General features: G+C 39.1%; 1 protein-coding gene across 1 annotated transcript in view; it reads right to left on the minus strand.

Moving 5' to 3' along the window:
- The window catches only part of fer1l4 (fer-1 like family member 4), a 38,481-nt gene extending 19,207 nt beyond the window's left edge, over nucleotides 1–19,274 (minus strand). The window contains exons 1-20 of the mRNA XM_041783006.1: nucleotides 19,196–19,274; nucleotides 15,230–15,285; nucleotides 10,569–10,657; nucleotides 10,386–10,485; nucleotides 10,199–10,293; nucleotides 9,494–9,538; nucleotides 8,014–8,184; nucleotides 7,869–7,929; nucleotides 7,628–7,759; nucleotides 5,767–5,829; nucleotides 5,595–5,679; nucleotides 5,353–5,521; nucleotides 5,029–5,209; nucleotides 4,620–4,806; nucleotides 3,941–4,020; nucleotides 2,706–2,831; nucleotides 2,444–2,510; nucleotides 1,996–2,099; nucleotides 736–844; nucleotides 1–60 (exon numbers count right to left, since the gene is read on the minus strand). The exon at nucleotides 1–60 is cut by the window's left edge and continues 25 nt beyond it. Of these exons, the coding sequence (XP_041638940.1) occupies nucleotides 1–60; nucleotides 736–844; nucleotides 1,996–2,099; nucleotides 2,444–2,510; nucleotides 2,706–2,831; nucleotides 3,941–4,020; nucleotides 4,620–4,806; nucleotides 5,029–5,209; nucleotides 5,353–5,521; nucleotides 5,595–5,679; nucleotides 5,767–5,829; nucleotides 7,628–7,759; nucleotides 7,869–7,929; nucleotides 8,014–8,184; nucleotides 9,494–9,538; nucleotides 10,199–10,293; nucleotides 10,386–10,485; nucleotides 10,569–10,657; nucleotides 15,230–15,285; nucleotides 19,196–19,274 (2,059 nt within the window). The remainder of the gene's footprint in view (nucleotides 61–735; nucleotides 845–1,995; nucleotides 2,100–2,443; nucleotides 2,511–2,705; nucleotides 2,832–3,940; nucleotides 4,021–4,619; nucleotides 4,807–5,028; nucleotides 5,210–5,352; nucleotides 5,522–5,594; nucleotides 5,680–5,766; nucleotides 5,830–7,627; nucleotides 7,760–7,868; nucleotides 7,930–8,013; nucleotides 8,185–9,493; nucleotides 9,539–10,198; nucleotides 10,294–10,385; nucleotides 10,486–10,568; nucleotides 10,658–15,229; nucleotides 15,286–19,195) is intronic.
- Nucleotides 19,275–22,803: the final 3,529 nt, after the last annotated feature.

The raw sequence follows: 22,803 nt of genomic DNA on the forward strand, positions 1-22,803 counted from the left end.
GCTCTTCTTTGCTTTGGTTCTTCTTGGGCTTCGCAACCCTCACGACTTTGCCGTAATTTCCTGTAAGACAAAGAGGAGCAATTTTCCTTGAAGATTCTCAGTCTTCCTGTTCATCAAATTCATTTGTTATAGAAGGTAACTAGACTCAGTTAAGACTCTTGAATGTGTTTCACTTCTCTTCTAAAAGGCTTTTTTAATAACCCTAACCAAGTCCAGTGGCCTTTAAGGTCAAGTCTTCAACAGCTGATGGAGCTCAGAGGTTTGATAATACATCCAAGTTCCCACATTTAGTCTCTGAGTGGACAAAAGGGTCTGGCCTTAGCAATGCCCAGGGCATTTTCACCAAAGGCTAGGTCCAATTAGACCAACTTTATCTTGTTTACAAAATTAGCCAAAACTTGAACACAAAAGTTGAGCCAGCCCCCAAATGACAGCCATGTTGGAGCCAGATCCAGTTAACATCTGGTCCAATAGTGCCACAGAGAGTGTCTCTATATAAAGAGCTGAACATTTTTTGCCTAGGCAATACTAGTTGTTATACTAACAGCTCAGTTAGTTCTGCAGTGATATTATAGGTGTGCTGAAGTATAAATGTATGCAGGATCAGCAACGGGTGTCATCCATGATAATTCAGAGGAATTATTTCAGGCTAGAAACTGCAGAAGATGGAACAGACCTATCCCAGTATCAGTATTGCATTGCACGTAAACCAGGGACATGAAACAGACTGCTTACCAATAGAGAGCTCAAAAGTCACCGGTCGGTATCCGACACTTGGATCCATCATGGTGATTTCAAACAGAGATGCAAACAACAGAAATTCTTCTTTCTGTCCCAAGAAACCCTGCAGATGATAAAACAGACAGAAAACGATCAGATCAGAGTGCTAAAAGTTAATGATTCTATCACACATCAGGCAAGTTTACCCTTTTGCTTGGTAAGATAATGAGTTTAGTTTATTTCTATGCAGATGATGTTAAATTATACATCAAAACTGGGCAAATTAATGCTGGTAAAAAAAAGGATTCTTTGTGCTTTCATGACAATGAAAATCTGAAAGAAACCCACTGTTAAAGCTAGAAAAACCTCTCATCTCCACTGAAGGCCAATCTTAAAGGGATACTTCAACATTTTGGCAAATTCGCCCATTGCCATCATTCCTATAGTCTTAGTTATAGCTCTGTTTCCTTTAGTTGTCGATGCAAGCTCTTTCTAGATCTGGGGGGACCGTTAAACCAGCTGCACAGCAAATGCAATTTTAGCAGACAGAATTTTTGCTTTCCCTCGTCAAACTCATCAAATACACAATCCAACAACTCCAAAATGCTCTTGTGGACAAGTTGTCACCTGTACATTCACCACGCTATGACATAATCACAGAACATTACAAGACAGAGATGTTTTAAAGCTAAATGCAACGCCGGAACTACACTCCAGACATGGCTGCTGCACTGTGTCACTCCGCCCAGTGGTTTACTCAAGAAATAGTTCTGAATATTTGCTCCATGTGTCGTAATGTTACATAAGTATACATTATTATTTCATAGTGTGGTGAATGTGCAGGTCACAACTTGTCCACGGGAGCGTTTTAGAGTTGGATTGGGTATTTGATGAGTTTGATGAGGGAAAGAAAAAATTCTGTCTGCTAAAACAGCGTTCATGGTGCAGCTGGTTTAACGGTCCCCCCAGATCTAGAAACAGCTTGCACCAACAACTAAAGGACACGGACCTATTACTAAGACTATAGGAATTATGGCAATGGGCGAATTTGCAAAAATGTTGAAGTATCCCTTTAATGCTTCAGCATCATAACACATTCTGACAATGCTATGATTCCAGCTGTGTAGCAACAGTTTGGGGAAGGCTCTTTTCTATTCCAACTTAACTGTGCCCCTGTGCTCAGAGCAAAGACTTTAAAGACATGGTTAGATGAGTTCAGATTCAGCCTCTTTGAAATAGATCCTTCATGTAGACGATGATGGTGAAGGTGCTAACCTCAGGAAGTGGGTGGATCTCTTCGACCTCGACAGTAACAGACTCAGGTACCTCAACTCCAGCATCTCCTGAATCATCAGCCAGACCACCAGCAGCAACAGATCCTAAAAAAAGAAAGAAAAATAATTATGTGAAGTTCTTCAGTGAAGTAGCCTCAAAGAAGCGGAGCATCAATCTTTAAATCTTTAAATCTTTAAAGACAGAAAATCAGACATTTTTGTTTCCTTTGAGTAAGATGGGTGACAAGTTTCCTTTACTTTGTTTGTTTGTCTGTATGGGGCAAAAGGGAGAAAAACTACCATCCAACTTATTAGAAATGTATTTGCTGAAACTATGAACTGGCTCTCTTGGCAGTTTCTGTCAACATCTTGTCATGATGACAGCAAACTTCATCTTCTCTGTCTTTGTTTGGTTTCTTATTTCTTCAGTTTTTCCAGAGCAGACTGACCGTCCTTCTTCTCCTTCTTGCTGCCTCTCTTCTTCCTCATTCCCAGCTTCCCCAGTGCTCCTTTCATCTTTAAGGACACAGAAGAGTCAGAAAAGTAATATTAAAGTGACAACTCAGGACCAATAACCAACAGGATAGTTGAAGGAAGGCTGCCACTGTTAAAAACCTGTTGCCCTGGTTTAAAGGCTGCTGTAACAAACTCTGTAAGGTTTTATAAGTTCATACTGCTTTAGGCTATTCTATGAAAACAGACAGTAGGTACCTTTCCCAAAGCAGCAGCTGCAGGATCTGTGATGACGGCGGATGGTGAGGAGTAAACCTCGACAGAGAGTGCAATGAGGATTCGACCACGGTAGAAGATTCCTTCACCAAGACCCTGGTTCAAAGCCTGGAGAAGAGATGGAGTCAGTCTAGTCCGGGCAAGATTTGAAGCTTCTTTTGACCCCTTTGTCACTGAAAAGTTTATTCACAAGCCTAGCTTTGCTGCACATTTTTGTGTCTATTTTTATGTGTTTGTGGGTCGAAAACATTTTTAGATTATTGTTTTCTGATTGTATACACCAATAATTTATTGATTATTTCTTCTCTGGGATGCATTGACACCCATACCAGTATTTGGTATGGGTGCCAATACCAAGCTTAAGTACTCATAATCGTAAAACACTGCAGATGTACTCGATGACATTTTACAGCATGATCCCCAGAGTGCAGGTAACAACCTACTTTTAAAAGGTCACATATTATGCAAAATACACTTTTTCAGGCTTTTTGAGCAAAAATATGTGCCCCTGGCCCATCCAAAATCCTCCAAAGAATCAGAACCCTCAGAACCCCCCCCCCCCCCGAAAATGTGTGCTGAAACAAGCCATTCTCAAATTTTCCACTCATGATGTCATGTGGGGAGTTAGCCCCACCCCCAGGTTCAGTTGGCCCTTCCCCCTTAGAAGAAAGTTCGGCCCTCCTCTCCCGATGCTCCTCTCATCTGATCAAGAGAGCCACATCCATTAAGCCACATCAGTTTCCCAAAAGGGGTGGAGTCAGACAGTTCATTAACATTTAAAGCTGCAGAAACAGCTTGTTCTGAGCAGGGTTAAAACAGAGGGGTTTTTAGACATGCAAAAATCCAGTACTGATGTGTTTCTACTGCAGCAAACTTCACAGGCATGTTTTGGGGAACTCTGAGACCAATATAAACTTGTCTTACAGTGGTAAAATATGTGACCTTTAAAGTTCAGTCTGCCAAAGAACAAGATTAGATTTACTGGGTCTACTGAGTACCAGTTTAGCTCTATCACTACGGGTCCCCATGTATAAAAGCCACAGTCTTTAACCAATAGGCAGACAAAAAAATTCTTTACAAAGATGACAGGGTTCAACGCGAGAATTTAAAAGAAACTCAGTTGCATTGGATGTTTGATGAGATATGAGAGCAATAACTCTACTGACTGAAATGCTGAACACATCATTTATTTAGGTGATTAAACTGGTCTAGTTTACCTGATGGACGTCTCCTAAAGTGGAGTTCTGAGGAGAGCCGTACAGGTTGACCCAGCATGGACCAAAGGTTGGGTTGAACCCTGCGGACAGACAGACAGATAGCCAGATAGGCAGATGTCCTTATTTCAGTTTGTAGATAAGTGACTGCACAAACATGGGCAGGAAGATTTTATTCTGCTGACCAAACATGGGTCAAGTTAATTAACTATAACTTGTCTGCACCTAGTGTGCTCTTTATTGTTTTAAGAAGTTCGAAACTGCCTGAAATTAGGACGTTTCCACAGACTGTCTACTGACACTAATCAATGTCTATCGTAAGTGCAGAGTTCACTGATAAAATCAGAATTTGGTCATCCTTTCAAGACTTAAATGAACAAATTATCAAAGGCAAACTAGTGCTTTCTGATGTTCTAACTTTATTTTAGCAGGTAAAAATTGTTAAACAGAGGCCTTGGATTTGGAGACCCAATTTCACCCTGCTTTCACTCAAAGTTCAATTCTAAAGAAAAGGATTGGATCATATATAAAGAATTCTTTCTGGATTATGATCAAATAATTTATAACCTTAGATAAATCAAAAATAAAGTCCTGTGCAAGCTGAAGATGTTTTCTTTTCCTGGCATTAACTATAGGACAGTTAAAGAAAAAAATAAACTGACGTTTACATCAATGGTCATACCATTCCTTGTGGGGTCAGAAATCTGCTGCAGGTCCAGGTAGTGAGTTGCCAGGGCGATGTCTCCCATCTTTGCATCATCAAGAATCTGGATTCTGATTCGCTGAGCCATAGGAGGAAACTGCTCGATGAAGGAGATCTCCTCATTCCAGACAGGACAGCTGGTGGCGCTGGCGACCAACGTCTCACCCTAGACACAAAAACAAACAAACAAAAGCACTTTTAATACAATCTAAAACAGTTAATTTTGCAATAAAAATCCAAGATGTAAACAGTCATACTGTAAGCATCCAAAAGATTTAGTCTGAGTACAAAAGTCTACTTCTTAGAAATATAGTCTTTAGTTGGTAAAGTTTCGTCTCTTTAGTTCCTGTTGATGCAGACAGCATAGAAGGTAACACCTGTCTGTTACCTGCTGTCCAGCGAAGGTTACTTGTACGTATGGATCAATGAAGACGGTCCGGTCTGTGACTTTTGACACCTTGGCCATGAGTCCTGCATCCATGGTGGGCAGACCCTCTGCTCTGTAGATCCGGACACGGAATCGAGCCCACGGACGCTCAGAAGGAATCCCACGAGGAAGAAGAAGATTCCTACAAGAGAAAACATGAACATTACTCTGAAACCACTGATATAAATGAGTTCAACTATATTCACATCTTTGTTTTTATATGAATTAATTTTAGGATATAAGGTAATTCAAAAGGGTCTAAAACCACTTTATCCAGTGACTTACTTCTCTATGTCCTCGCTGGCTCCAGACGAGGATGACGGAGGCAGACTGGGCATGCTCAGAGGGTCTCCCTTCATTATTACATTTAGGCTAGCCTTGACGTAACCCTTGATCCCTGACCTGGTCTCTGCTGGGTCCACGAGAGGGGCCCACTTCTGGTAAAACCTGTGGTCTGTAGACGTGCAGACATCAGTGGCCTGTAGTGTTCTAATCATTATACTTTAGTGTTTAAGCGGTGCTGATACCTTGCTGGTTGTACACGGTGGCGATGTCGATCTTAAAGGTCCCGATGTGGGTCATCAGAAAGGCCAGCGTCCGCCTGTGGAACACCTGAGAGGAGATAATACAGAGGCAGTCACTTCAGCTACACCCACTCTCCTCACCATGACAACAGAAGTGAAGTAAAGTTGAACTGACCTTTATTTCTATGACTTTATCAAAGAGGATCTGAGGGTCCTCCTGAAACTCAAACTGGAAATTCTGAGAGAAGAAGAAAAAAATCAACTGAGTGTACTGTATTTATTGGACAGCAATAGTTTTACTCTGCTGGTGAACAGTACATAACTGCATTTAAGAACCAATTCCAAAAAAGTTAGAACATTGTGAAATGCAAATAAAAAACACAATACAGTGATTTGTATATGCTTTATGACAAAAATTAAATTGCATACAGCACAAATAATCCCTAATATTGATGGTCAATTGGTAAAATTGTTTGTTTTTTGCAAATATATACACATTCAGCATTTGATGCCTGCAACATGTTCCAAAAAAGTTGAAAAATACATGAGTAAGAAAAATGACTGGAAAGATTTAAAAAGCACGTGGGACTTGCAACAGGTAAGTAGGTTTATTGGTTACAGGATGATTCAAGAGGATGTGGCTGCAGACCTCAGTGGTGGGATGTTTTGGGCTCATCTGTTGTAGACCCCAACAATGGGACGACTGTAGGGCGGGAACTGAAGTATATCTATTTATTATATATATATATCATTATCCAAGCCAGACCCAGAATGACATAATGAGTGACATATATTTTCCACTCACAGTCAGAAGTAAAAAGCTATTTTTCACAACAGCAGAATTTTATGAACAAAATTTAAAATCTACTGAGGAGGATACATTTAAATTTGACGTACCAGAGAATAAGGAAAACCCAAAGAGGGTTAGGGTTAGACATCTGAAACCTAAAGGTTAGAGATAGGGTTAAGAGGACGGAGATAAATCTACACATTTAGTCACATTAGTCACATTTTAGTCATTTTTACTTTTTGAAATTTTAGTCTAGTTTTAGTCGACAAAAACTCCAAAACATTTTAGTCTTTACTTTTAGTCCAAACATTTATTTTCTTGCCTAAATCTGCTACCAAATCATGGTAGTGTGTTCTATACACTGCCAAACCTGGGGTCCCTGCTTTCTACAGCTGAGAGGCTAAATAGATACAGATGCACTGTTTTTTGACAGATTTACCCAAAATAGAGAAATATCACAGATTTTGAATGTCCAACAAAAACTAAATTACACTTTAGTCTGGTTTTAGTCATCTTGACGAAAACTTAACTAACTTTTTGTCAGTTATAGACATCACAGTTCTATTTTTGGCTAGTCTTAGTCTAGTCTACGTGGAGGGCTGTCAACGAACATTTTTAGTCATAGTTTCAGTCGACAAAATTAACACTGCATCACACCCTAAGGAAAACTCAAAGAGGGTTAGGCACCTGAAACCTAAAGGTTGGGCTTAGGGTAAAGAGGAGGGGGATAACACTAAAAATAAAACACCACAACCTAAGAAAAAAACCCATCATTATTAGTATGTCACTTCCTGCCCCATAGTCGAGGTCGCCCCATCATAGAGGTCTGCAGCCAGAAGCCTCTTGGATGATTAGGATTTTTGTTTCTTTATCTAAAGAAGAGTAAAGAACCACACTGAAAGCTTTTCTTGGAAGAAGAAAGTTTTTTTGTCTTCTCCTGACCAGCTTCACCAAGAGTTTAGTTTATCATCTGGCTCCACAGGCTAACGATAACAATAACGGCTTCCTGATGAACTCATGTTGAAACTGTGCATGACCACAACATGTCACATGTTTGTCCAATGACAGCTGAGATTTCTGTTAAGGTTCTGCACCTCCCAAACACCGTCTATGGGGTGTTGCTCAGAAGGATGTGAAATATATCCCATGCAGCAGACGTGTCTATCTGCTGTGTCAGGTTAAAGATATGGACCTACATGTCTGAAGTAAAGACCAAAGCAAAGTTAGGTGAGTCTCTCTGCTGTACCTCATTGTAGAAAGGACAGTTGGTGGATTTCTGTGTCGCTGTGTGTTTTTTCTGCTTTCCCACTCGCAGGAAAACTGCAGGGTTGATGTTTACACCGACCAGCTTCTGAGCCTCCAGGATGTTTACGTTCACCTGCACAGAGACAAACACCTGATGTCCTGGTTCTTTTGAATGGGCAGGTTTGTCTGTAACCTGCTGCCATGACAATGTGAAGAATCCCGTAAAAGACAGATGAACTCACCTGGAAGCTCTTGACTCTTGGCGTTGCGGAGGTAGTATTTTTGGACATTGGCCTGCAACGACTACAAACACATGAATATAAATATGAGCCGAAGAAGTAGAGGAACACAAACAAGACAGGTAGCAGTGTTACCAGGTAATCAGACCTGAGCAGAGGAGTGAAGATGATGTTGGAGGCCTCTAGGTCCATCATGTCATCGTCAAAATCATCATCATCTTCATCATCATCTTCATCTCCTGATGAAGTCCTGACCAGGCTCCGCCCCAAACGCCGAACCTCTCTCTCCAATAGGCCTGGACGAGCAACAGCCTGCTGACTGAAAGGCAAGAGAAAGACAGAGAGATAAGTACTTTTTTTCTGAAATTATCAGTGATTTTTTCATCATGTTTCTTTATTAACATGTTTTTTGCTCTTCTCCTGATCCACTTGGGCAACAGTTTGGTTTACCAACTGGCTTCACTGGTAGTGAACAACAACAATGGCTGTTTTTCGAGCTTGCCTTATGTAGTTTTTAATCATCTGGGTGGCTCACGCCTACTAACCTGTAATTTCCACACACAACAGCTGAATTTGCTCTGCAGCACCACAGTTTTGCTTCAATTAAAGGTGAGCGGCATCGCTCACTGAAAGTGTATCTACAGTAAAGCTTAACACAGCACAGTGTAGCCCTGATCAGTTTGAGGCAAGAGGGCAGAGATCACAGGGGAACTGCAAATTCCTGCATGATTTTATTGCTTCTGCCATTGGTGAGTACATTATGAAATTAGAAGGTTAATGCTTGATAAAAAGAATTTGTGATTTTGTGTATGATTCTGTGGTTTTCCACTTCATCAGTTGACTTTTCCTCATCAGTGGCACTGTTGTAGCTCTGTGGGCCACTGACCTCCCAGTGACCTTTGGTTCACGCTGCAGGATGAGAAGTAATGTTGAAAAAGTGACAAATTACAATCAGGAGTCCATGTATTGTGTGTATTTTGAAGTGCACCAGATCCTTTGCATGTTTTTCCAGCTGTTTTGATCGATCTGTTTTACGTGGAGTTACGTGGGTTGGAAGTGTCCAGCTCTGAAAATAGACCTGCTGCATATCGCCAACAAAGCGGTTGTTGGGTGTCGTGCAGGTGAATGTGAAATATACCCTGTACCATGGATGTGTGAAACAGTCTATCTAGCGTGTCACGTTACCAGGTTTTCTCAGGTGAAGAATGAAGCCTGAATGAAGGTGAAGGTTGTGGTTTTGTACTATAAGAACTTTTTCAGAATTACTGGAATTATTTTCTTCTTAAATGCCCTACCACTGCCATCAGTCCTAGACTCAGGAAACAAAAAAAATAATGCTGTATTTTTCAAATAACTCAGCACTTAATGGTCACATCAGGCATCTTTTTTATGCTTTTTATTGGTTTATAAGTTTTAAAACCCACTGACAGATTTAAAAGGGGACAAATAGCACTGATCTATGAAAAGATGAAATCGTGAATGCCTGAGTTAGGAGGTTATGTCAGTGTTAGGTTAAAGGGTTTATGTCTATTATTGTCTTTTTTATTGCTGCAGCATGGGTGAAGAGCAAAAGACAATTTTTTTTTTGTGGTGAAATAAAGATCAGTTTGAATCTTGATTTTTCTCACCTGTCAGGTTCATCAAATCCTTCATTCCTGATGATCAGAGCTGACCTGAGGATGAATAAAAAGCAGGAAAAATTTAATGTTCAGACCAGTCACCTGAAAACACCCTTGTGTTTTCAAAAAAGTTGGATTTTCTTTATCTTTTCTTTGATAAATTATATCCTTATTAAAAACAGTGAGCCTATCCTGGACACTTACAGAACACTAGCCCTGTGATTGGTCAACTGACCCACCAATCAGAGCCCTCTCTCATAGCAGCACTGCCAAGCTACAGCCAGTTAGAGCATTTTCAACCAAGTGAAACAGTGACCTTCATTTGCTTATCCAGCATGGTTAAAATGTGTCATAACATAATCTGGGAGGATTTTTCATCTTGTTTTATAAATGAAAGGTTAATTATGAAAAATGCGTCTTTGGCACTGCTTGTTACATAAAAGAAGCACTGGCAATTCAACCCACTGTCAGTCTCAAAGACTTACTGATGCTGGAAGGTAAGAGAAAACATTTTAATACTGATATATGGGATGTTCTGCTAAAGCTAAGTGGCTATAATATTACTAAATAGCAAACTTACTAATATACATAGTGCTCGTAATGTTAGCATACATTATTGTTGGTGTTGATATCCTTTAAAATTCACCACATCTACAGGGTTTTTTTAATTTACTGTTCAGAGGAAGAAAACTGAGGCTCTCAAAGTTCTCTTACTCATCTTTGTCTTCAACTTTGAGGAAGTCCAGTTCCTCCCAGTTTCCTGCTGTTCCCTCAAGTGGATGATACCGAATATCCAACTCGATATAGATCTATTAAAGACAGAGAGATGCCAGCCTGAGACAGTAATCTCATATACATGAATATTATACACTTTATATAGAGTGTCTGTCTGTGTCCTCACATCAGTCAGGCCGTAGTTAGCATCAGTGAGCGGTTCCCGTAGCAACAGCCTCCCTGAGGTGACGACATGCTGGAGACTGATGACCAGTTTACCCAATAATCTAAACAAGAAAAACACGTTTTAAGAGACAAATATGAAAACTGACACTGTATGAAGGTGTCCACATGTTTGTGCTTGTGTTACCTGTTAGAGAAGACTTTACTGCAGTTGTAAACGCTGATGGATAAAACTTCTTCTCTGATCACTTTACCATAGTGAGGCCAACGGAAATGCTGCAGAGACACAGTTTAATCATTATCAGTATGATCCAGCATTATTCCCTGACTGCTTGTCCAAGAGTGTTATAATAACAATCACAGCCTGTTTACATATTGATATCATGATACTAACCCTGCAAATTGGAACACAACACATAAACACTCAGTCATATTCAGTCATATAAGGCAAAGCTTGTATGACTGAAAGCCAAGACAGTGTAGCTGTTTGTCAGGAGGCTGAAAGCCCACCTTAGCTCCACATCTTTGTCTAAAACTTCAATTCCAAAAATGTTGGGGCAAACAAAAAGATGTTGAAATTAAGACACTCTAGCATTTCATGAGAAATATTAACTCATTTTGAAATTTTAATGGCAGCAACACATCTCAAAAAAGTATGGACAGGGCAGGAAAAGTCGGTGGTACTAATGAAAACAGCTGGAGGAGCATTTTGCAACTAATTAGGCAACAGGCCAGTAATATGACTGGTATGAAAGGAGCACTTAAGAGACTTAGGCATAATGGAAAACTGTTCTGTGGTCAGATTAATCAAAATTTGAATTTCTGTTTGGAAAGCAGGGATGCTGTGCCCTGAGGACTAGAGAGGAGAGGGCCATCCAGCTTGTTATCAGCCCAGTTCTAAAGCCTACATCTCTGATGGTATAGGGTTGCATTAGTGCCTATGGCGTGGGCAGCTCTAACATCTGGAAAGGAACTACCAATGCTGAAAAGTAGAGAGAGGTTTTAGAGCAACATATGCTCACATCCAGACATCTCTTTCAGGGAAGGCCTTGACTATTCCAGCAAGACAATGCTAAACCACATACCACATCCATCACAACAGCAAGAGTCCAGGTACTGAACTTGCCTGCCTGCAATCCAGACCTTTCATCAATAGAAAACATATGGAGCACCATGAACTAAAAATCCAGCAGAGAAGGCCCAGGACTGTAACCTGACACACCAGAAGGATTTTTTTCACACATCCATCTGGAAAACCACTCACAGACGTTTGGGAAAGGGCAGAGCCTTTGAAATAAAGTTGGAGGGTGATTGGATGAATGTTCTGTCTGTCCCATCTTTACGGGCCAAATCAGAGCAACAAAACATGTGACATAGCTGCTAACGAGGAGTAAACTCCATTAGAACTCTATAACATGAACCAGGGCGACTGTAGACATGTCAGTACTCGACTTTTGTCCTTTCTGAAAAGAAAACGACTCACTGCTGTTCTTTGTTCTTCTTTTAACAAAGAAATGTCGTCAAGTTCTGATAAAACTGGCGCTTTATCAGCATCCACGCTAACGTCTTCCGCCATAATTGCACCTGCCTCTTGTTGCTTCTTGCTTACGTCACGACTCCGCCGCACCCGAAAGTACTGCCCCTCACCGCTGATTGGTCCTGTCACTTTCTAACTGGGCCCAAACGGTTCAGACGGGAGCTTTGCAAGATGGATTCGCCAGTGAGAAACACGGAAACAGGCGTATCCATCTGCTTTGCAAGGTTACCAGGACTGTTGAGCAGCTAAAATCCTACATCAGACAAGAATGGGACAACATTCCTCTCCCAAAACTGTTGTTAAAAGGAGAAAGGATGATACACAATGATAAACATGGCCCTGTCCTTACTTTTTTAGATGTTTTGGAGCCATCTCAGTTTCAACATCTGATATGTTGTTTATGCTCTACTGTGGAATTGTGGTTGTAGTTACTTTGTTGATCTAAAGCTAGTTTAAGACAGCCTTGTGGATATGGCTGCCTTCAGAAGCCTCCTACTGTAACCAAACAGCCTCTGATGTCTTCTACTCTCTGTGGTTAAGGCAGTCCGTCAGACTCCAGGTCACACCTGAAGAACAAACACGTCTGACTCATGAACAGCAGAGAGAAGCTCTGAGCTCCAGTCAAACAGAGGTTACAGTAATGTCGTCATGTGACTGTCAGCATTAAACGTTTATTTAAACTCCTGTGGCCAACATTCAGTAAACAGTGATATCAGTGTGCTAACATGCCCACAAAACAATATTAATATTAGCATTTAGCAGCTTTAATTCTAATGATTAGAAACAACATTTACCAACATGCTCCTGGATGAAACTTAAAGTAGGACTCAGAATGCTTCAATATTTAGTCTGTGCTAATCTATGTTTGGACTGGGTTTGTTGGATGTTGAGGTTTTATTGAGTTATTTATTTATTGTGTTTGCTAGGAAGAGAAAAGGAGCCTGAAAATGTCTGTTGTGATATATTTTTTAGTGTCTGTCATGTTTTCCTGTGTAACTGTGATTCTGCCTCTCTTTCCTAAGAAAATAATCAATAATTAATGACTTAAAACAAAACCGCTATGCCAAAAATACCATGATGTCCTACTTTAGCTCCTACATTTTTAAGCTTGTAAGCCACATGACCCTAAGTTCCTCACAGAGGAATAGAAGCAGAAATTCTGGGAATTTATGTCTCCTTTGCAAACATTTTAAAATAATATTACCATTTCTGCACAATACTATAAAAATATGAAAGGGTAAGGGAGATACTGAACCACAGGAAGATCACAGAAGAACAACCATAAAACCCAAAATTCAAAGATGCCTGAGCTGAACTTTTACATGGTTGTTTTAAAGTGTCAACTCTGCACAAAGTGGTTTTCCTGTTTAAGGCTGGCTTATTTCAAGGATTTACGTTAGATTTTATTTTTTTAATCTCCAGGAGCTCAGACAGTCAGTACAGAGCAGAGGTTACCATCCTGTAGACCAGGGGTCATCAACTACATTTGCACAAGGGCCAGATTTAGTCTTGACAGAAACTCTGAGGGCCACACTTTCAAATACACAAAAATTAAAGAAACAATTTGGTCTGATTGAAGTATTATTGCAGTATTTTTTGTGTTTCCTTTCAAAACCCAGGACATTTTTGGGCATTTCCAGTGAGCTCTATCCCTATTATCTAATAATGCAGCAGGCCACAAGGAGACAGGCCTGACAACAGAACTGGCTAGACCCCTGAAAATCCCAGAGAATGGGCCCTCCACAATTGTGATTTAGTACTAGTATTAACCCATTTTTGACACTTGTGACAACTTTTTGCCCCTTTTTTCCTCTTTTACCATTTTTTGCAAGATTTTAACCCCTCTTAAACCAGTTTTCCTGCATGTTTTACCCACTCTTTTATCCATTTTTGCCTCTTTTTAACCCCTTTTCATTACATTCTTTTAACAATTGTTGTAACTTTTAGATCAATGTTTGCCACTTTTCACCCATTTTGAGATTTGAGATTTATTTATTTTTCAAAAATGGAACAGTATGCATTAATAGAAATTTGCATGTAAATACATGGGATTATAGCCCGGTGGTTAATTTCCATCCCCAGTCCCATTAGCAGGTTGGTGTCAACACATAAAACAAAAACAAACATCAGTGATATGAATAAAGCACACAGAGTGTATTAAAAGAAAAGCAACATACATAAACCGTGGACGACTTAAAGGACATACAGTCTGGAGGCGCCAAAGATCTTGGGGTGCGAGGCTTTGCAAATATTGACAAAACCCATGATAAAGCAGTTATTAAGGTTATTAGCAGTTATTAAGATAAGAAAAGCATGCATAGGCCTTTTTAACACAAGATCAATAATCTTATGTTGTCTTTAATTCAGTGTTTTTTTTTTTTTAGTAAACAGTCCTATGGCTCCTTCCATCTTCAAGTTCTCGTGACCCATCAGGCATACCCTGGTGACCCCAGGTGGGACCAGGACGCTGTTTGAAAAATGCTGCAAAATTTGTAAAATACAGACTTTTATCATTTAAAAAACTGTTGATGCACAGGTATTCTTAAATCTGTGTCAACAGAAAAAGTAAACCTTTATAATAAACTGGATTAAAAATAAAATCCTGATTGTTTTTCATTCCATCACTTTCTCACTCATTTTTTCTTCTGTTTTTTCCACTGGTTGATCTTCCTTTGCTTGTGAACATTACTGTGGATGTCTAATTGAAAAAAGGCTGGTGTTTAAACAGAATGGCATCCGCTGTAGGTGTGAGTGTGTTGAAGGAGCAGCTGTATGTGTACAGTAGGAGTGGTACAGTTTCCTATCAGCTCCATTAAAATAGTTCAATCTGAAGAAGACAAACAGCTACCAGCTCAAACACTCTAGAACACACTCATACTTACAATGAAAACACAAACACACACACCAGAGAAGCACCATTTCAGAGCTGATTCTACTGAACTGAAGAGGAAGCTCAGCAGCACGCCTTGACACGGCTTATCACAGTCAGATATTAGTGGCCAAGCAGCTGAGTTGAATGGACAGTCACACTGGTAACTCTATTGGGAGAAAAAAGGCTCCTTCCAGCAAATAGAAGGATTTAAATTTTAAAATGAGTTTAATTTTTCTTCTGTAACATTAGCATGCTTTCGGCCTTGCTTTGTTAGTGCTGGAGCTGACAAATATTGATCAGCAGTCGACTACACCACCGACATAGCACCATGTAATGACAGCAGCATCTGACTGGCAGTTGTGATGACATCATGGCCCTGCTCTGTGTTCTGATTGGTCAGAATATGCCCATAGTAGACAGATCAATATTCTTTACTGACCTCGTTGAAGATGGCCAAGTTCTCACACTTCAGGACCCGAGTTTTATGAGTGAAACCTGAGCAGACACAAACAGAAAGATTTTTTTAGAATCAAAGTTATTGTCTAATATGTTTCAATCAGGAATATTATTATCACACATTTGACCATTTTATTGCAAAATCAATCTACAGTTTTACTAAGTGGTGAAGGCTCTGCTCCAAAGATGCTCCCTGGGTGAGTCTAGCAGCATGCTTTGACTTTCCAGGGAGAACATAGTTAGAAACCCTCATATGGATAGATACATTAATGTGTACTGAATATAATAAAATTAGCTTAAAAGCAATTCATCCATAGTAGCATGAATCTCAATATGAGGGAGCAACAAGCTTTATGCTACAAAGGAGGAGGCTGGGGTGGAGGAGGTGAAGTGTTGCCAGCAGCAGCAATCAGGATTAATGCAAACAGGGATCAGTGAGAAGTACATCATGTTTAAATACACCACTGTGTTGAGATCAAGAGCTGTGATTGGCTGTGGGAGCTGCGAGGTGATAATTGGGAACAGCTGGCTGTCAGCTGATCACAGCTGGGTGTGTGACGACCTCATCCTGCATGAACTAACGCTGAGCTTCATTTAACACTAGAACTGCCGTGGATCTCTGTATACCTAAAACAGCCAGTGGGTCAAATGAACTGTCATTAAAGTGCCTTGATTTTCATAAATAGCACCGATCAAGGACTGTTAATTCATCACTGACATTGAACAGCTTATTAACCACAGATAGAAAACTAGATCAATGTTGGAAGATGGTCTATCACATAGAAAATCGTCTTTTTACTGATTGCTAATCCCGAAACTTCCTCATCACCAGATTCTTCTTCATTAAAAGCACTGAGATGACCTTTTGACATTTAACGGTAAATGTCTTTTTCCCTGTTGTACCCATGTTGAAGGTTGATCTTTCGACTTCTGAAGGCATTGCTGCAATAGAGAGAGGGTATTTCCATTGTGCCATCTATTTATCGCTGGTGTGAAATAAAACAGGAAAATCAAAGCTTTCTTATGGGGTAACTTTGACCTGCACGGTGGTTTTAGATAAAAATGTCCGTTGAAAAATTTGTGTTTAGGCAAAGATTTTTTTTTATGACACCAGGTGCTTTAAAATAAACTTTTAGGAAAAGTCCAAGACTGACAGTCTTTAAAACTGTACACACATCAAGTAAGATACATAAAGAACAGCCTAAGGTAAATTTGACCCACTGGCAGCTCTAGTGTTAAAGAGACAAGAAACGTGCCCTGTCCTGCAAGAAATGGTACAAAAACAGAAAATAAAACAAGATATTTTAGACAAGGACTGGCAGCCTGCTGCAGCCTGACCATCCAAGCTCTTTGTCTGGTCAATAGCAAGTTTATGTTACTGACATTTTTGAATACATACAGTGCTTGACAAATTTACCATCCAGCATCATGAAGTGCTTTAATGCGGACTCTTTCATTTTCAGTCAGCTCTCCACATTTTACCATTTTGAACAGGAATGAGGGATTTCAAACTAAATTCACCCAAATTTGAGCCGGCTCACTGGGCTTCTCTGAGAAGTCAGAAATTAATCAAGCATAACATTCAAGAAATTATAATGTGTTTTACTATTTTTTTGTAAATCAGTAAATTTGAAAATTCATGGATAACAATAATAATTATATTTTAGCATTAAAAATATCATCTGGGTTGAAGAGCTTCTACATATTGGTGTATTAACCATTGCAGAAACATAAAAAATGTTTTTGGTAATTACCAATGCTGTTAATTTAGGGCAGCTGTGGCATAAACCTTACTTTGGTTAGGGTTAGGGTGGTCTAATAAATTTGTTAAGCACTACACCTTTAGAGTAGAAGATAGCTCTGGGGAAATATTTTGTGACTTTTTAGAATTTGACGAAAAACTTTTTTCAGTGGTTTAAAACCTTTTTACCCTGCAGCTATAAATGCTGTGATGCAGCGCATTGGAAAACAATTTTTTCAGTTCTCTGTAAACTGCACCTGTCCTAAATCTACCATAACATGAATAAACAAACAAACATATACAAACCTCTGCTCCAAGGACTGGGTCCAAATAATCCCATAAGTCTGGGAGTCCAGGAGGCTGGAGAGTGAGCTCCAACCTCCAAAAGCCAACCTTCACCCTGCTAGCTAGCTATCACCACCAACCATGCTAACATGAACACCTTTATTGACCTCCCCTATCATCACAGCCTTCAACAGACCCAGGCTCCATACATAAAAGCTCCAGGTAGGGACAACGCTGATACTACCTACCCCACCACACAGCCCCTAACAGCCCCTGTAAACAAAAAACAACTAGTCCTAATGCCAACTGGTGGATTAATGCTGCGTCTTACAACAAAGAATACTGCCATCTTGCTGTAAAGTGACTTGAGATAACTTTGGTTATGAATTGGTGCTTTAACAATAAAGACTGATTGATGCTTTACAGAGGGAGTTACTGTTTACCTACCAGGTACAAAAGAAGAGGCATAATCAGCTCTTAAAGCCTGTCTGGAAAATTCATCTTTACACAACTCACAATGTGTGAGAGAGCATGATTTATTACTGAGAGATTACACTACCAACCAGGATTTAGAGTGGTTTGAACGAGCAAAATAAAATATCTCTTACTAATTTATTTCGTTATTACCAAAGAAATCATGAATATAGACCTTATAATAATGAGAACTTTGATTAAAAGAGAGAGATTTTAGAGGATAATGATGATTTACGTCACGTCAACACAGCACTTGTATGTCTACTGCCCCTAAAGAGAAGAAGACTTCTTAAAAAAAGAGACATTTAGTGTTTTGTTGTTGTTGTAAATGATCCTAGTGTTTCTATTTCTGCTGTGAAACTGTTAAATGTTTGAAGTTGTTGCATTAAGGGACTAACATTAAAGTGGAAAAAAGAGAATGGTCCATATTCAGTGCATTCAGAAAGTATTAAGACCCCTGAAATATCACATCGACGTACATTTTCAGACCCTTTGCAAATAACACTTGATCTTTTGCTGAGATGTTTCTACACCAGACATGATTTAGAAAGGCACACACCTTTCTATAGAAGGCCTCACAGATGACAATGATAGCAGAGCAGAAACCAAGACAGGTGGAGCTCAGAGACCGGATTGTTGCAAAGCACAGATCTAGGTAAAGCTACAAAGCTTCCAAGAGCTCAGTGGCTTCCATAATCCTCCTTAGTAAGAGAGGTGACCAAGAACCTGATGGTCACTCTGACTGAGCTCCAGAGACCCTGTGTGGAGATGGGACAAAGTCCCAGAAGGGCTAGCTATCAACACAGCCCTCCAGTGATCTGGGCTTTATGGCAGAGTGGCTAGTTGGAAGACTCTCCTTGGTGCAAAACACAAGAAATCCTGCTTGGAGTTTTCATAAAACTCCACATGAAAGCCAAGTGGGCTTTCACAGTCAAGAGTGACCTTCAGATTCTTGGTCACCTCTTTTTCAAAGGCCCTCTCCCCAGACAGCTCAGTTTGGTAGGGTGACCAGCTCTTGGAAGAGTCCTGGATGTGCCAAACTTCTTCCATTTGAGAATTAATGAGGTTACTGTGCTCTTGGGTACCTTCAGTGTTTTTGCTCCAATATGCTTGTCAGCTGTGAGGCCTTCTATAGAGAGGTGTGTGCATTTCTAAATCTTGTCTGATCAGTTTTATTTACCACAGATGGACTCCAATTAAGGTGTAGAACGACTCAGCAAAAATTGAGAGAGATGGGAGGAAGCTGAGTTAAATTTCTAGTGCTTTTGCAGAGGGTCTGAATACTTATGTCAATGTAGCATCAGGCTGAAACATGAAGACAGTAAAAGTGAAGGGGTTCTGAATACTTTCTGCATGAGCTGTATGTGGGGTTGAAAAGTGAATATAGTGTGGTGTACAGTGAGGCTGTTTCTCAGTGTAGATCCAGGTGTTTGTGAGTGTTTTACTGACCTCTGAAGCAGAGTTCCACCTTCCTGTCGTATCGTCCCGGCAGGTTGGAGATCCTCCTCAGATTCACACTGATGGACATGATGATCCTGAACGCCCCAGTGGACCTGCTCTCACCTTTCCGATTCTCTACATGTCTGTCTGTGTCTCTTCATCAGCTGGGGACAAACTACTGTGTGTTTTCTGTCTGACATGGTGATGGGAGGTTCCTACAGCCTGTATGTGTGCATAAGTGGAGATGGGAGCTTGTTCAAGTGTGTACAGTGTGAGTCTGTTAGGGCAGGTCCTCTCTAGTGTTTGAGAAGGCAAATAAAGTTGCACAACTAGTTTCCTCCTTACAGAGCACAAACGCACACTCACCACTGATTCACTTCAACGACATAACAAAAACATAAAAAATACTCACTGAAATTAAAGTTAATATGTTTTAAGTGACACAACATTTATAGATGGTGTTAATGTTCAGTCTAAGAGGTTAACATTATCTAAACATGTAAATGTATTCACTCGTCAGTCAGTTGGGGATGAACAATATTATAGACGTAATAAGCATCGGCAGATATCAGCTTCAGAGGCTGATATGAACATTTCTGCAGATATTTAAGACCTATATATCAGCTGTAAATCTAGGCCAGTATCAGCAGTAAATACAGCCTACATGAACTGTAGCTATCAGCGATATTGGCTGTAATATCAGCCTAAATCAGCTGTAAATATTGGTCCACAGAGTCCAATTATAACAGAAGATATCAGCTATAAATATCAGCCTGTATTGGCTATAAATATCAGCCTGTATCAGCTTTTAATATCAGCCTATATCAACTTTAAATGTCCACCTAAATCAGCTGTATTTATCAGCCTATAAAAACAGTAAATATTAGCCTATATTAGCAGTAGATACACGCCTTTATGAATTTCAGATATCTAAGTTAGCTGTAAATATCACCCTAAATTACCTGTTCATATCAACATAAATTTGCTGTATTTATCAACCTAAATCAGCTGTGTACATATACCCAAACTGGCTGTAAATATCAGCCAAAATTAGCTGTATATATTAGCTTAAATTAGCCTTTAATATCAGCCTAAATCAGCTGTTAATATCAGCCTAAATCAGCTGTAAATTTCAGATTAAATTAGCTTTTAATATCATCTTAAATCAGCTGAAGATATCAGCCTAAATCAGCTGTAAATATCAGCTTAAATCAGCTGTAGATATCAGCTTAAATCAGCTGAAGATATCAGCCTAAATCAGCTGTAAATATCAGCCTAAATCAGCTGTAAATATCAGCTTAAATCAGCTGTAGATATCAGCTTAAATCAGCTGTAGATATCAGCCTAAATCAGCTGTAAATATCAGCTTAAATCAGCTGTAGATATCAGCCTAAATCAGCTGTAGATATCAGCTTAAATCAGCTGTAAATTTCAGATTAAATTAGCTTTTAATATCAGCTTATATCAGCTGAAGATATCAGCCTAAATCAGCTGTAAATATCAGCTTAAATCAGCTGAAGATATCAGCCTAAATCAGCTGTAGATATCAGCCTAAATCAGCTGTAAATATCAGCTTAAATCAGCTGTAAATATCAGCCTAAATCAGCTGTAAATATCAGCTTAAATCAGCTGTAAATATCAGCCTAAATCAGCTGTAAATTTCAGATTGAATTAGCTTTTAATATCAGCTTAAATCAGCTGTAAATATCAGCCTAAATCAGCTGTAAATATCAGCCTAAATCAGCTGTAAATATCAGCCTAAATCAGCTGTAAATATCAGCCTAAATCAGCTGTAAATTTCAGATTGAATTAGCTTTTAATATCAGCTTAAATCAGCTGTAAATATCAGCTTAAATCAGCTGTAGATATCAGCTTAAATCAGCTGAAGATATCAGCCTAAATCAGCTGTAAATATCAGCCTAAATCAGCTGTAAATATCAGCTTAAATCAGCTGTAGATATCAGCTTAAATCAGCTGTAGATATCAGCCTAAATCAGCTGTAAATATCAGCTTAAATCAGCTGTAGATATCAGCCTAAATCAGCTGTAGATATCAGCTTAAATCAGCTGTAAATTTCAGATTAAATTAGCTTTTAATATCAGCTTATATCAGCTGAAGATATCAGCCTAAATCAGCTGTAAATATCAGCTTAAATCAGCTGAAGATATCAGCCTAAATCAGCTGTAGATATCAGCCTAAATCAGCTGTAAATATCAGCTTAAATCAGCTGTAAATATCAGCCTAAATCAGCTGTAAATATCAGCTTAAATCAGCTGTAAATATCAGCCTAAATCAGCTGTAAATTTCAGATTGAATTAGCTTTTAATATCAGCTTAAATCAGCTGTAAATATCAGCCTAAATCAGCTGTAAATATCAGCCTAAATCAGCTGTAAATATCAGCCTAAATCAGCTGTAAATATCAGCCTAAATCAGCTGTAAATTTCAGATTGAATTAGCTTTTAATATCAGCTTAAATCAGCTGTTAATATCAGCGTAAATCAGCTGTAAATTTCAGATTAAATTAGCTTTTAATATCAGTTTAAATCAGCTGTAAATATAAACCTTTATCAGCTGAGAATATCATTGTAAATCAGCTGTAATTATCAGCTTAAATCATCTGTAAATATCAGATTAAATAAGCAGTAGATATCAGCCTAATTCAGCTGTAAATATCAGCCTAAATCAGGTATCATATTTAATCAGCTGTAAATTTCAGCTTAAATCAGCTGTAGATATCAGCTTAAATCAGCTGTAAATTTCAGCTTAAATCAGCTGTAAATATCAGCCTAAATCAGCTGTAGATATCAGCCTAAATCAGCTGTAGATATCAGCTTAAATCAGCTGTAGATATCAGCTTAAATCAGCTGTAGATATCAGCCTAAATCAGCTGTAAATATCAGCTTAAATCAGCTGTAGATATCAGCCTAAATCAGCTGTAGATATCAGCTTAAATCAGCTGTAGATATCAGCCTAAATCAGCTTTAGATATCAGCCTAAATCAGCTTTAGATATCAGCCTTAATCTGCTGTAGATATGAGCCTATATGAAGTGTTATGATCAGCCTAAATCATCCGTATCATCCTGAATTAGCTCTAAATTTTAGCCTGTATTATCTGTATATATCAGCAGTTTAAAGGAAAAACACAATAAGACAAATTTCTTCTCTCCCATCATAGTTTTATTATTGTTGACATCAGGCAGCATCCATACAGAGATGTTTTTACTGGTTAGACTGGTTTATGTAGTTAGTGGTCAGTTAGCTAGTGGAATAAAAGAGGAATGGATCAACCAGTTCAACAAAGGTTTACAGGTCGATGAAAACAACATGTGTGGGAGAATGTGGAATCTTCTGGCTGACTGTGAGTGGTATTGTGAGGCAAAGCATCATGGGATATATAGTTCTTTATCGAGGCAAGCAGAAGCAGCATTTCTCTAGGTTTTACCTCTTAAACATTTGGGAAAGTTTTTCCTTAGATTATTATGAGACTTAACAGACAGTTTTAAAGTGACAATACAGAGTTTTCAGCTATGATTGTTTTAGCAGATAATCCTTTTTTTTCTTATTAAAACGTTTTGAAATAAAAAAATTGACTATTTTCAGCAAAAGTTGTCCACA

The sequence above is a fragment of the Cheilinus undulatus genome, linkage group 3, assembly GCF_018320785.1.
Source record: "Cheilinus undulatus linkage group 3, ASM1832078v1, whole genome shotgun sequence".
In the NCBI taxonomy this organism is placed as follows: Eukaryota; Metazoa; Chordata; class Actinopteri; order Labriformes; family Labridae; genus Cheilinus; species Cheilinus undulatus.